The sequence below is a fragment of the Emydura macquarii genome, unplaced genomic scaffold (genome assembly GCF_026122565.2).
Source record: "Emydura macquarii macquarii isolate MOO-44397 ecotype Brisbane River unplaced genomic scaffold, CSIRO-AGI_Emac_v2 contig_1790, whole genome shotgun sequence".
Taxonomy (NCBI): domain Eukaryota; kingdom Metazoa; phylum Chordata; order Testudines; family Chelidae; genus Emydura; species Emydura macquarii.
The window spans coordinates 13,431,405-13,446,011 of record NW_027131927.1 but is presented as its reverse complement, the minus strand read 5'-3'; the positions used below and the strand labels follow the sequence as shown (position 1 = coordinate 13,446,011).

The window sequence follows — 14,607 nt, the reverse complement described above, 5'->3', positions numbered from 1 at the left end:
GAATGGACTGGACTATATAGGACTTATCTATCTTTGCTTACCCCCAAATGTTAAAAAATTATTAGTCAGGACCTAAACATCATTAAAATATTGGTTTCTTTTTATTAGCTTCTGGTTTTTGAACCCTTAGTGTTTGCACTTTCAAAGTTTTCTCAACCTCCATGAGGGCTAGAAATTTACTGTCTTTAAGGGAGGGGGTTAATGAAAGCTGATTTTTTCACATGATCACCTGACTCCAGGAGCTGGGGCTTTAAGAAAAACACCAAATATTGTGAGCTTCATAATAAAATCACAAGAGTTGGCAACAAAAAAATTTATAGGACGTTCTAGGAGATTTTACTTTAAAAATCTGGAGAGTGAATTCTTTTTTTTAAAAAAAGAAAGAAAGATAAATTATGATAATTTTGCTAGAAATGTTGGACATAGCTCTGTTAAAGAAAATGGAACTATATTGACTTACCCCAGCTGAGCCTCTGACCCACCATTTATTTCTCCTGCATTGTATTCTTTTCTGGGATACACTACTTTAATATTATATGAAGTTTGGCAACAAAGGACATCTTCTGTGGTATGAAAAGGATAAAGGCCACTGACAGAGTTACTTCCTGCTTCACATAATAAATTATTAGTTCATCTGTCATCTGTTTAGCCTGGAATAATTCCTCACCAATTTTCTGCAAATGAGCTGTGGTTTCACACCGTGTTCTTTGAATACACATTCTGAACAAGTCACTAAGGAGAAGGGGTACCCCGGAATATTCACTCATGCAAATAGGGCCCCAATCCTGCAAACACTTACTGCATGTGCTTAACTTGGCTCATGGAGGTCAATGTGAGTGAGTAAAGTTGTGCATTTGTGCAAGTTGTGCATTTGTGCTTGTCCATAGGGTATGAGAGTGAGCACCAGCTGGGGTATTAATTTGAGGGTGCACCACCATGTTGCACACTAACTGGCGCATGTGGACCCTGCTGGCATGCACTAACAGTTCCCTAGGGCATGTTATTGGAGTCCTGTGTTCAAATAGGACTGTAGGACCTCAGCGTGCACCAGGGAACTTTTTGTGTGGGCCACCAGGACGTGGACAGTTAGTGTGCAGCATGCTGGGACAGATTAGAATTCTCACCCCAGCTGGGGCGCACGAATGCTCCTAATACCCTATTTCTAGCTGCAAAATAAGGGCCCAGGTTCATACCCTTGTGAACACTACTAGATAACCACATGATCATACTGAACACATTCTGTGTGATGAAATCACTTAAGCGCCTGCATCCCAGGCATCTGTTTAATTTTAAGCACCTGGGTATCCCATTTACTCCATTGGGAATATTCACATAAGTAAAATAAAGCCTATGTTTAAATGCTTCAAAGGATCAGGGCCAATACAGTATCTCAAGGAAACTTTTCCCATTTTATAGCTCCTGCAATGAAAATCAGCTCGAAGTTCACTTTTTCAGGGTCTGAATGCAAACGGTGCATATGAAAGTGTTGCAAATATATTTGCACATTACCAGGGCACTGGGATTTATGCCTTATCCTGGGCCTTTTTGTTTGCTTTTCAGTTGCTGCGATCATAGCTGTGGGTGGGCTTCTTCCCTGCGTGCTGTTGCCTATCCAAGCCTAATATGGTCAGTGTTCCCACCTCCTCTATTTGATGTGCTACCTCCATATTTTCTGTGCATAGCCTGGCTTGATATTTCTTTCTTGTATTGGCCTGGATTCTCTCTTTCATCTGACCTCAGCACCCAGCTTGTCTGTCTCAACAACTGGAGATACCCTCATCTGAAGCACAATCATATTTCTCCAGAAAGAACAGGGTCCCTGTGGATAATCTCACATATTATTCCATGATGGATTGACCCAGACAATGCACCAAAAATGTCATGTGTCATCATAAAACCAAAGATCATGTAACTCATTTGCTGGGCACTTCCTGCTTACCATCACTAACGGGGTAATTTTCCAAAAGACAGGGGTAAAGTTTGCGATGTTCCATGGCATGAAGCATGCGTGACAGTGAAATGAAGTATGTGTTGTTTTCTCTTGTGTCATGCCACTGCTAGCAATGGTCTGCTCCACTGTACTGAGAGCTGGAAGCCTGTCCCATATGCTACCCAATCCCTTTCCAAGTTGCATAAGCAATGCCCATTCTGATGTGGTCTCTCACACTCCTGACTCGTAAAACTGAGGGGTGATTTTAATTCATTTGGATTAAATTTGTCTCTAATGGCATATTGGGCTGCATTAGTAGGAGCATTGCCAGCAGGTCAAGGGAAGTGATTATTTCCCTCTATTTGGCACTGGTGAGGCCACATTTGGAGTATTATGTCCAGTTTTGGGCCCCCCCACCACAAAAAGGATGTGGACAAGTTGGAGAGAGTCCAGCGGAGGGCAACAAAAATGATTAGGGAGCTGGAGCACATGACTTATGAGGAGAGGTTGAAGGAACTGGGCTTTTTTAGTCTGCAGAAGAGAAGAGTGAGGGGGGATTTGATAGCAGCCTTTAACTACCTGAAAGGGGGTTCCAGGGAGGATGGAGCTAGGCTGTTCTCAATGGTGGTAGATGACAGAACAACGATCAATGGTCTCATGTTGCAGTGGGGGAGGTCTAGGTTGGATATTAGGAAAACGTTTTTCACTAGGTGGGTGGTGAAGCACTGGAATGGATTACCTAGGGAGGTGGTGGAATCTCCATCCTTAAAGATTTTTAAGGCCCATCTTGACAAAGCCTGGCTGGGATGATTTAGTTGGGGTTGGTCCTGCTTTGAGCAGGGGGTTGGACTAGATGACCTCCTGAAGTTCCTTCCAACCCTAATCTTCTATGATTCCAGAAGCGAGAAGTATTTTAGGTCTCTGAATCTGGGGGTGTAGGCTGACAGCTCCCTAGCGATTCACAAAACCACACCCAAGAAGTGTCCATTTGAAATCATAGGATATAAATAACTGAAACAGAGAGCTAAGACCCCCCACTTTTGCTCATGCCAGGCCTTGCTTTGAAGATGCTATGGAAATGCTTATAGCTGTCCTGGGACATAAAAATTGCCAGAGTGGATCAGATACGTGGTCCATCTAGCCCAATATCCTATCTCTGATCATGGCCACACCAGATGCTTCAGGGGACGGTATAAGAACCCTAGATTAGCATTTATGGGCTATTATTCCTCCAGGAAAGTTTCCATCTGGCCTCCATTGGCTCGAGATTGGCTCATGCCCTGTGACAGGAGAGTTTACAGCCCTTCCAAAAACTCCTGGATTTTGGTGGATTGTTTTAATATTTTGTGTTCCGTAAACACAAATGATTCCAGTTTGTGGCAATACGGATGTTCACATCTGAGAAAAGGATCAGGTCAATTGAGTTTACACTGACACAAGTAACAGAAAACATCTGTGAAGTGTTTTGTTGCCAGTTTTCATGATTTTAGTGTCAGTCTCTCTATGTTGGGTGTTTTTTATAAAACCCCAGCTCTTGGAGTCATGTGATTATGTGAGAATCTCAGCTTTTCTAGCCCTTTTAGTTGCAGTGCAAAACTTGCAAACATGAATCTGATAGGCTCAAAAACCAGAAGGGAAATAAAAAGAACTCTAATTTTATTATTTCTAAAATCTCATGATTTTTCAGCCAATCATGATTTTTGATGAAGGCTCATGATTCTTGAATGCTTGGCATTGAAATACTGAACTCATCAGCTCAGCCTGAACTGTTTGACTACAAAATGTTCTATGAGTATATTTACTACTTGAACCAGTGGGTTTTGCAATGATGATGTCAAAAGAAAGACTCCAATGGGTTGATTGCTCATCTGTACCTGGTACTGCAGAAACGCAGATATTATTACTTTATGCTTTAAGCCCTGATTTCCTCAATGAGGCATAAAATAAAGGGTTGCCAGTGATTGGAAGCTTTGGACGTGCCCATTCAGAAGGGTAGAAGGCAGTCAGGATCCCAGGAAATGAGAATGATTAGACCCATTTTGTTTACCAAAGTATTTGGTTGGAGGAAAAAAAAAAAGAGGTACAAGAGATATAGATCCATAGAGAAGAGACTGGCTGACATGGAAAGTGTTATTTCTAAATCGAGAGATTTACGAGAGATCACTTCAGAATCAGCTTCCTGTAAAGAGGGGAAACCAATTTCTTGTTGAAATTATTTTTAATTGTTCTTGCGGAAGACAGAGAGCCATCCAAAACAAAGAGGAGGAAAGAATAAAAGCTAAAAATACTTCTGCTGTATTTTCAAAACTTCCTTTGTAAGACTTCCAAGTCAATCCGAGGGCAAATACAGGACAGGACAGAGTTGTCCATTGAGGGTGGGAAAATTGCTGAGTCAGCCAGTGAGTTTGCAGTTGTTAGCAGAAGAATGTAGCACATGCACAATTTCAGCTATTGTCATTGAAGTTTACAAACTTTGCTAGGTTGGTGTAGTGAAAAGCTGGAGAAAGTTGCCAATTTGCTTAGGATAATTGCCGCTTTTAGGGAAAGTTGCATATTTGCTCTGTGAACGGGTTCAGCCAAAGAGCAAACTGCAGTTTTTTAGCCCCACCGTCTAGCCACCTTCAAGGACTGAAACAAAATTAGTGTTCTCTTCTGATGCCACTCCCCAGGCGGGAGCACTTGTAGAGTGATATGAAGGGGAGATTTCAGAGTACATTGAATAAGTCATATTCACAGCTGGCGTGAACTACATCACTTTACACCAGCTGGGAATCTGGCCCAGTGGAACAAAAATGGCTTCTTGTGGGTGCTTCTCCCAAGGGACAGGGGTGAATGCAAGACGAAGAGGAGGAAAGCGGGTGGGAAGATGGAGAGCACCTTTCAGTTGGAGGAGCATGCATTTTAGACAAGGACAGAGGATTCTCTGTGTTTTTAAGGTAATAACTACATCACAGGCTTCTAAATACCAGGGATGGCCTTGGAGTTTTGCCGTTGGCTTCAAGGGTGCTAGGATTTTCTCTGGTCTTTTAGTATCTAGGTGTGTTTAGCCCAGGATAAAGTTATAAGAAGGGAGCTCCCTCCACTGATCATCTCCACGTACAACCAGAGCTCCCACGCTAATGCCAAAGGATTCAAACTGGGCAGACAAAGCCCTGATTGTTATGTCCCAGGAGGTGGAGTGCATTAGTGCCAGGGAACACGTGCCACTTTCTTTGCTGCCTAACACCTTCTGTAAACATTTTAAACTGAGCGCTACCCCAGTGCAAATAATAATTCCTTGGTCCTTAAAAAGACCCCACAACACTTACACAATGACAACTCAACATTCCTTAGGCCCTGGTCCTATAAAGACTCATGCACTGAGGTCATTGGACTACTGACAACAAGGTGAAATTCTATCTCCGTCCAAATCAGGTGGGCCTTTTGCCATTGACATCAAGTCAGTGCCTGAAGTTAAGCATGCACATAAGTTTTTGGAAGATCAAGGCCATAGACTGTACGCTCTTTGGGACAGGAACTGTCTTTTTATTATAGGTGCCTAGTACCTTCCACAATGGGGTCCCAACCCCTAACTGGCACCTTTAGGCGCTACCACAATACAAATATTAACTGATCATAATCTCCCATCGAGAGAAGAATACTTGAAAGATGGTGCAGTCCGAAATAGCCTCTGCTTTTCAAAGTGACACTGAATTTACAAATGGGGAGTTAATGCTGCTGTAACCAGCATTCAGTGTCACCCAGAATTTCACACAAGTCCCCTGCTTGCTGGCTAGAGATGTTTTTGGGGCATCACACCCTGGTGAATTTAGGGGCCTTCTCACCCTTCTTCATGCTCCTTTTCCCTCTTCCATGGCAGGGATGGAGAGTAGCACGAACCCCATGGTGTTTCATATTCCCCCAACTAAGTGTTACAAAACCCTGAAGACAATGGAATTCCAACACAGGATGATTCAAGCCCCAATTCAGAAAAGGACTTAAATATGTGTTTAACCTGAAGCATGGGAATAGTCACATTCCTCTTTCACAAAGCACCTGGCATGGGCTGCTGAACAAGGATAGATTTAAGCAAGTGTGTAAGGACTTTGCTGATCCAGGGCCCACAACATCTGATCCAGCTCTACAGAAGTCACTGGAAGTCTGTACATTAACTCCATTATAGGGTGGATTGTGGCCGTTGTGACAGGGCCAAGATGACAACCCAAGAATTCCTTCTCCCACTCCCACGCTTTGTTCACTAGATGCTTCTCTGGTTGGCTGAAGGCCTCTGCCTTATCACATAGTCAGCAGCACATGAAAAGGTGAAGATAAGCATGAGCCTGAAGGGCAAGGTCAAACTCCAAGTGTCCGCTTCCATCCATGAACAGGCATTTATCACCTCGTTTCCTGACATCTGAATAATCTTTCTGTCTTTACATTCGTGAAGTGAGTTATGTCATGCTAGGGGTTCAGTCCTCACCTTTTGTCTTCATCTATCTTCCATTCCTTTTTATACGTTATAAGCCAGTATAAGGATCATTTTACAACCTCACTTTTATAATCTGCCCGATAAATATTTTATGAGCTGCTTGCCAGCGTGGAAGTAGGTTTTATAACTGACACGATGCCATAAGAATATTTAAAATCTAAATGTCTTTTTTCCCCTCTTATACTTTTATTGAAAAACACTGTGAGCTATGATTGAGGTCTTACTCTTCAGTGTGATGTGATCAACGGACATAATTTTTCAGGAGAACATTGCTTTCAACACTGGTCCAGATCCTCAATAGATGTAAATCAGCAGAGATCCAGGAGCTTTACTGATTTACACTAAGCTGAGTTTCTTGTCCAATTTCTTCAGATCAGTGGGAGATAAAGCAGGTATCAAGATCTTTATATCTTCCCAACATGTGGGAAAATCTACATTATCTACAGCCTCCATCAAATTACAGCAATGAAGGTCCATCAAGTATCTTTGCTTTTCATCTTTAACAATCAATATTAAAAATAAATGTGCAGGTGAAAATCAGATTATACAACAATATGGTACCATTCCTGTCAGCCCCACCTCTCAAAGTCTTTTAAAAACAGAATATTTGGATACTTTTATCTGCCAATAACAACATATATCTGGGAGAAGAGCAATATTGAAAAGCATGTCATATGACTGATTATCCTGAAATCACATATTTTTGGATGGAATAGATCAAAAATAATTTAAAGGTGGGGAGAAAGAAAGATCATTGCCTCTCTTTCTTGTAAAAGAAACCTGTTAAAATTGGAGAAGAGATGTACAATGTAAGCCAAGAATGGGGTTTTTATTGCTTATTTATCTGATTGGCTAAGACTGGTTAAGATACAGAAGATAATAAGTAATGGACAGTGGTTTGCTACAATGGTTTGTTAACGATGCTGAACTGTTACTTGAAAGTCAGTTGTACACCAGCTGTAGTTTTACTTGGTGTATTTTGTTGAGGATTGTTTTAATGGTGCTTTAGGGAGTTCCAGAGCCTGATTTTATATGTTAATGTGACATGCTGCTGTCTATGTTATAGAACTCCAGAGATGGCCACAATCAAAAATAACTCATTTGTACTGGCTCTCTGAATATCACCGTAGGTAGTAAAACATTAACCACTTTGCACCAGTGTATTCTTGGATCACTCTGTGTGAGGGATTAAGTGTTTTATTTCCAGTTTTATAGTAGGCATCTCCATACCATTAAATTTTCAAGAGTCCCATTTAATGAGAAAGGTAATATTAAGAAAGAGTACTTACAGATGTGGGATTCAGATGAGAGATTTGAATCTGACAAAAAGACAAGCATGTTTGCTTTGAAAGGTAAAGAGAAGAAGGTTTTACTCATGCTTTTCATGAAAATAGAGCTAGTTGAAAACTGTCCATCTTTTTTTAATGGACAATTGGGGTTTTGATGAACTAAAACTGTCATGGAAAGTGCCAGCTTGCCTTGAAAATTTTTATTTTTTGGGCCAAAAATGGAAATCCCCAGAACTGAAAATATTTTAGCAGAAAATCAAAAATATTTCATTTGGGGGGCAATCTTCAGGTGAAAATATGTAATGCTTTGGCCGTTTTGAGCTACAAAACTTTCATTTTTTGGTAATTTTCATTTGAAAATACTTTGGTTTGCCAAAGAACAAACAAACATATCAGGTTTGGGGTGTTTCAAGTTTTGATGAGGAGATTACATTTTCTGTTGGGGAAAAAAACCCCAACATATTCCAACTAGCGCTGCTCTACTTAGGCCCTTGTGAGCCCAGAAATCCCAGTGAAGTATGGACTTCACCCATTGGGTAGAGCAGGATTTGCTTAACTCTCTGATGAAATAGACAGAAGGCTTGTCCACACTAGAAAATTGAACAACTGCTGATTGAACAGGTGAACAACCATTATTGTAAACCCAAAGGCAAGATTAGCCAGGCTGTTTTGAGCAAAGGACCATTTCAATTTTGCCTCATGTCCTGCACCAGTACAGTTCCACTGCCTTCTGGTAACCATCCCAGGGCTCTTGCACAGCACTCCAAAGCAGTTAATTCTAGGAAATTGCAAACGCCCTTTTAAGATACTTTGGGGACCTGGTGGAACTGTTGGAGACTAAGTCAAACTCCCATAATTTGCTAGCTGAAGCTCCCCTCAGCCAGCTAGCCAGACAAGACCTGATGGTGCCATGTGGTATATGGCTGAACGTTAAAATAAAAAGCTGACAATCTTAAGAAAAATATGAATTGTTCATTTTGATTTACCTGTAAAACAGGACAAATTATGTTAGGATTAGTGTATATTTCAATGAGGCTGCTGCAGCATACCCAGTGCTTTCTAAAACAATGTCAGCATGTTGTTTACCAGTAGATACACTGCAGACATGAGCCTAGGCCTCTCCCTACTTTATACAGCCTGAGGTAGGCTATGAAGACCCACCAACCCTCAGGAAAGGCCTCAGCCCATATCCACTATCAGCAGACCCACGGCACCAGGAGGGAATGCCCCTGTCAGAGAGACTAGCTGCACTGCCCTAGACACACATAGCCAGGGCTGAACCAAACCAAACTACCCTACCCCATACACATCCTACGCAAGGTTATAAAGGCCTCTACCACTGGTCAGTGCCTCATGCTGCAGCCACCAGCAAGAGAGCCAGAGCACCAGAAAAAGTGGCTCCCTGCTGCTCAGGGCCCCACGTCACCATGTCCCCCGCACCCAGCTACCCAATTACCCTCTGGTTTCAGAGCTAGTTGCTTTCTGCTGGTGACAGTTGCCTGACCACTGCCATGGTGATCCACTGCACTCTTGGCCTGATTTCTTACTGACTTGTCATGTCATCTGCCAGCCCCACCATCCTCAGACCACGCCAGCCATAGTCTCCCAACATCCTTTTCTCCCTTCCCCACACCCTCTGTATCATCTCCTCTTCTCTTCCTCCCTTTTGTTTCCATGAGCTCTACACCCTCCTTCCTTCCATCCCCTGCCTCCCAACCTCCCAGGGGTAACATCCTCTCCCACTACCCTCCTTACCATACTCTTAGGTCCTGAAGCAGTGGTTGGATCTGCGGGTTGGACCCTTGCAACCATGTGGGCATAGATTGACTTTCATGGGATGCCACGTGGAGGAGTGTGTTTTGCAGCTGTTGCGTTGCTCGGTTTCTCAGTGCTGGTTTCTTTGCCTGTTAATCACACCCTCGTTTTTGCTGTGGGCCCACACTAGACTGACCACTGCCACCCTTTTTCATGGGTCATGTGCTGGACCTTAATCTAAAACTAAATGGTGTCTTTATTAGGAACAGCTTAGAGAACTTGTCGGGGCACCTAATGTGGGTGGTCAGACCTAGTAGTCAGAGCCTGGAGGAGATCGGGGTCATGGTCCGCAGTCGTGCCATAGGTCACAGCTAGAGTCAGAGCCGGGAGCCATGCCTGTGGGTTAAACCGGAGCTGGAGCCAGAAGTCACACCAAGGGTCAAGCCAGAGGCAGTAATTGGAGTTAGAGCAAGAACCAAGCGAGAAGGAGGCAGGATCTTGGTCTCAGCGGTCAGGTCATCATCAGTGGCAGACCACGCTAACAATGAGGTGCCCAGACAAGGGCTGGGAAAGGAATAGGAAGCTTTATAGCCGGTGGTGTCCAATCAGCAGTCTACTGCTAGTCACCTGACCCTGCTGAGTCAGAAGGCGTAGCCTCTGGCAGTGGGGTGCTGGCTGCAGTCTCCTCCTCTAACTTTGCAGTATGGTGGTGCAGGGGCTTTTGCCTGGCACTCACGTGGGCTTGAGTCCCAGGGAGCCTGCTGAAGGTGCTACAACTGCAGCAAGTACTCCAACCATGTGGATGCAGTCTGCCTTACTCCTGCAGCCTGTGCTGCTTCTTACAGGCAGGCTTTTCTAGGGAGGGTCCACCTACATGGCTTAGATCCTTGATTCATACGTACTGAGTAATTCTTTTTTGAAAAATTGTGGTACCATCCCAGATATGTGCAGGACAGATAGGGATAATGACACCTGGTCTCCCTTGTAAAGAACTGAGATCTAAAAGCACTGTATAAATGCTAACTATGATTGTTGTGTTTTATCACGTTCCTGCCGATTGTCTTTCCTCTTCCTCGTTATCCCTATCTTTTTAATAATAGCAAAATTAATAATATTTTCAGGTGGCATTAAAAAAAATAGGAGCACCTGTCCAATTGAAAGTCAATTGTAGATGGGGGCAGCCTAGTGGATAGTGCACTGCACTGGGTCTCAAGAAAGTAGCGGTCTATTCCTGGCTCTACCTCCTTAAATAATAAAGAAAAGACAGAGGGGAATATTTTACTGATGACAAAGTAGAGCAGCATTACTGCAGCAAGACATAGGTATGTCAGCTTCTTGGGAATCCGTTCTGGGTTCTTGTGCTTCATGTGACTGTCTTAATGAAATGGTTTCTGATATATGGTTGATCAAAACTTATTCTGTTCTAGGCGGTGTGGATACAGCAAAGCTAAACAAGATCCAGAAGAAGAAAAGATGCACTTTCATAATGGCCATAGTAAGTAAACACATAAAATACCTATACGCATTCATGGCTCAGCTTCTATTACTGGTTTTGCATGGAATAACAACAGAGGATTCTTCAGCAAATGATCAGTTGGTATCCATTAGAAGAAGATAGTGTTTCCATATCAGTTGACTCTATTCTGCCATAAAGCCCCAATCTGGCAAAGACATAAGCACATGCTTAACTTTATGCATAGGAATAGTCCCATTGACTTCAGTGGGAGTACCCCTGTGTGTAAATTTAGGCACATGCATAAATCTTTGCAGGATTGGGGCCCAAATGACAGAACCTTTTTAGTCAGTAATAGCTCAGCAGTTTTATGGCATTCCTCTGTCCACTACTACATGACACACATAATTTTTAATCATGCTTGATTGATCCATTGCAGCCAGACATTTTTGTACTTTGGAAGAATGAGCACAAGGTTGGAAGCCTGAAGATTTTTCTCTTTGCTAACAATGTAGGATTAGCCCACCTCAGCTCTCTACCTCAGTTTCCTCGGCTGTATAATTCTTATCCTCCTTCCACAGCAGGGTGTTGTGAGAATTAATTAGTTAACGATTGTAAGTGGAGATGAACATGTAATGTACTATGGAAATACGAAGGATTATTTTTAGTAGCCCTTCCATAAATCTAGGGTTAGTTTACAAAAATTTTGTCAAGTGCTATGGGATCTATAGATGAAAAGTGTTTCTACATATTTATTTATCTAAAACATTTTTACCTTTTCCACGCTTGAGTATATTCAAATCTCAGGCAGTGCTATTAAATGCAGGAAGTGGAAAGCCAATTAATTCAAAGGCTACATTGTGAACCTCTTATTCAAACTGATGAGTAGTTACTCCACCAGTAGCTTTAATGCTTCTCAAAGCAAACTTACAATTATAGTAAAAATAATTCTTGGGAAAGTACCTTTCCCCTCCTGAATCCCATGGAAAAAGCCTACTCTTGATTTCTTTTTATTATTATTATTACATAGAAATGCAACCCTAAAGCTTTGTTGTTTTGCAAACATGTGATCAGGGCAGTTTTTAATTCATGATAATGCTATTTGAATTAATGATCTGGAGGATGGAGTAGATTGCACCCTCAGCAAGTTTGCGGACGACACTAAGCTGGGGGGAGTGGTAGATACCCTGCAAGGTAGGGATAGGATACAGAGTGACCTAAACAAACTGGAGGATTGGGCCAAAAGAAATCTAATGAGGTTCAACAAAGATAAGTGCAGAGTCCTCCACTTAGGAAGGAAGAATCCCATGCACAGCTATAGACTGGGGACCGACGAACTGGGCAGCAGCTCTGCAGAAAGGGACCTGGGGGTAACGGTGGATAAAAAGCTGGATATGAGTCAGCAGTGTGCCCTGGTTGTCAAGAAGGCCAATGGCATATTGGGCTGCATTAGGAGGGGCATTGCTAGCAGGTCACGGGAAGTGATTATTACCCTCTATTCGGCATTGGTGAGGCCGCATTTAGAATATTGTGTCCAGTTTTGGGCCCCCCAATACAAAAAGGATGTGGACAAGTTGGAGAGAGTCCAGCGGAGGGCAACCAAAATGATTAGGGGGCTGGAGCACAGGACTTATGAGGAGAGGCTGAGGGAACTGGGCTTGTTTAGTCTGCAAAAGAGAAGAGTGAGGGGGGATTTGATAGCGGCCTTTAACTACCTGAAAGGGGGTTCCAGGGAGGATGGGGCTAGGCTGTTCTCGGTGGTGGCAGATGACAGAACAAGGAGCAACGGTCTCAAGTTGCAGGGAGGGAGGTCTAGGTTGGACATTAGGAAAAAGTTTTTTACTAGGAGGGTGGTGAAGCACTGGAATGGGTTACCTAGGGAGGTGGTGGAATCTCCATCCTTAGAGGTTTTTAAGCTGCGGCTTGACAAAGCCCTGGTTGGGATGATATAGCAGAGGTTAGTCCTGCTTTGAGCAGGGGGTTGGACTAGATGACCTCCTGAGGTCCCTTCCAACTCTAATATTCTATGATTCTATGATTCTAATGTAGTTGATTAGGCAATAGGTATAATTCATTGTAGCTACCCAGCCCATTGGTTTCTTTGGGCCAGATTTTCAAATGGGCTCAGCACACAGCAGCTCCTGTTGTTCTCAGTTAGAGAAGAGATTTTCAAAGGTTAGGAGCACAAATCACTTAGGGAAAAAATATCTCATCCCATGTGTTTAAAAGGGAGCTGAGCTCTTTTGAAAATCTGATCCTTTGTATTTCTTCCTTGCTGGCCTTTAACACTCAGTCTGCCTTTTCCCAGGCTGGGTTGACCACCTGGGCTGTCTTCTCTCGATGGTCCTTCTTCCATAACATTGAGCACCTCATAGTCTTTAATGTCATAACATAGCTGTGAGGTGGGGAAGTATTGTCAAATTTTACAGATGGGGATCTGAGAATAAGACCTAGTTTTGTAAAGGTATTTAGGCACTGCTGTGCTCAGTGTTGCTGATGGATTTAGGAACCTACATCTCATTTTCTAAAGTCATTTAAGCACTTACGAGTCTAAATTCCATAGACTGTCAATGGGATGTAGGCTCCTGAGGGCCTAAACCCCTTTTGAAAATGAGATTTAGGGTTCTAAATCAGTTAGGCGTTGCAATGCTGAGTGCAGCAATGCCTAAATACCTTTACAAATCTGTTGTATGCAGTGTTGTCGTAGCCATGTTGGTCCCAGGATATTAGAGAGACAAGGTGGGTGAGATAATATCTTTCATGGGACCAACTTCTTTTGATTAGAAAGAGAAGCTTTTGAGTTTACACAGAGCTCTTCTTCAGGTCTGGGAGAAGGCCTGAAGAAGAGTTCTGTGTAAGCTCGAAAGTTGGTCTTTCTCATCAGCAGAAATAGGTCCAATAAAAGATATTATCTCACCCACCTTGTCTCTTTAATAATCTGGACCTAAATGACTTGCCCAAGTCACTCAGGGAATCTTGGGAGTGCAGGGGATTCAACTCAAATCTACTGATCCAGATTAACACTCCAACCACTGCCTCCAGCCAGCATTTATGCAGCCTATAAATCTGTATATCATTTTAGCTGAATGGCACCCCAGTGGTTTTGAATATAGTAAAGAAAGTTATGTGTGTACCATCTTCTTAAATAATACAAACCATGTCACATTTTCCCAGCAATGATTACTTGCCTTGCATTTCAAGATACAAAGTATTAAAAAAGGGTTCATCTATTCATTTTTGCGTGAAAATAGGTTTCCCTCGGCAGTCTTCTCCAGTGTGTGTAAAGTTAGCACAAGAGACAAGCTTAGTATTATCCTCACCCATCAATACATGTGCCATTTAAATTTTAATTTATGTTCACAGTTAAATTGCCAGGAGTAAGGACTTATATTGACCCGCATACCTATGAGGACCCCAATCAAGCCGTCCATGAATTTGCCAAGGAAATAGAAGCTTCATGCATAACAATTGAAAGAGTTATCGGAGCCGGTATGGACATACATTTAATGACCGTCTTCTAACTGCCGTTAACATCATGGGGGTGGGGACTTATTTCATTACTGTTCAAAGGCACAGAATAGCCTGTCAAATATTTGTATTGTGTATGCACGTTGTGAGTGATTACCTCAGTATACCGTATTTCTGAGACCACTCCTGGAATACCATGTGAAGGTCAGGGGTCCACACTTTAAAAAGATGGTTGAAAAATTGG

General features: G+C 42.7%; 1 protein-coding gene across 7 annotated transcripts in view; it reads left to right on the top strand.

Annotated features, from left to right (window-relative positions):
- EPHA5 (EPH receptor A5) overlaps window positions 1-14,607 on the top strand; it is a 292,850-nt gene that overhangs the window by 236,281 nt on the left and 41,962 nt on the right. For all 7 annotated transcript variants that reach the window (XM_067556908.1, XM_067556907.1, XM_067556905.1 and 4 more), the window contains 2 exons: window positions 10,870-10,937; window positions 14,259-14,384. In XM_067556908.1, the coding sequence (XP_067413009.1) occupies window positions 10,870-10,937; window positions 14,259-14,384 (194 nt within the window). The remainder of the gene's footprint in view (window positions 1-10,869; window positions 10,938-14,258; window positions 14,385-14,607) is intronic.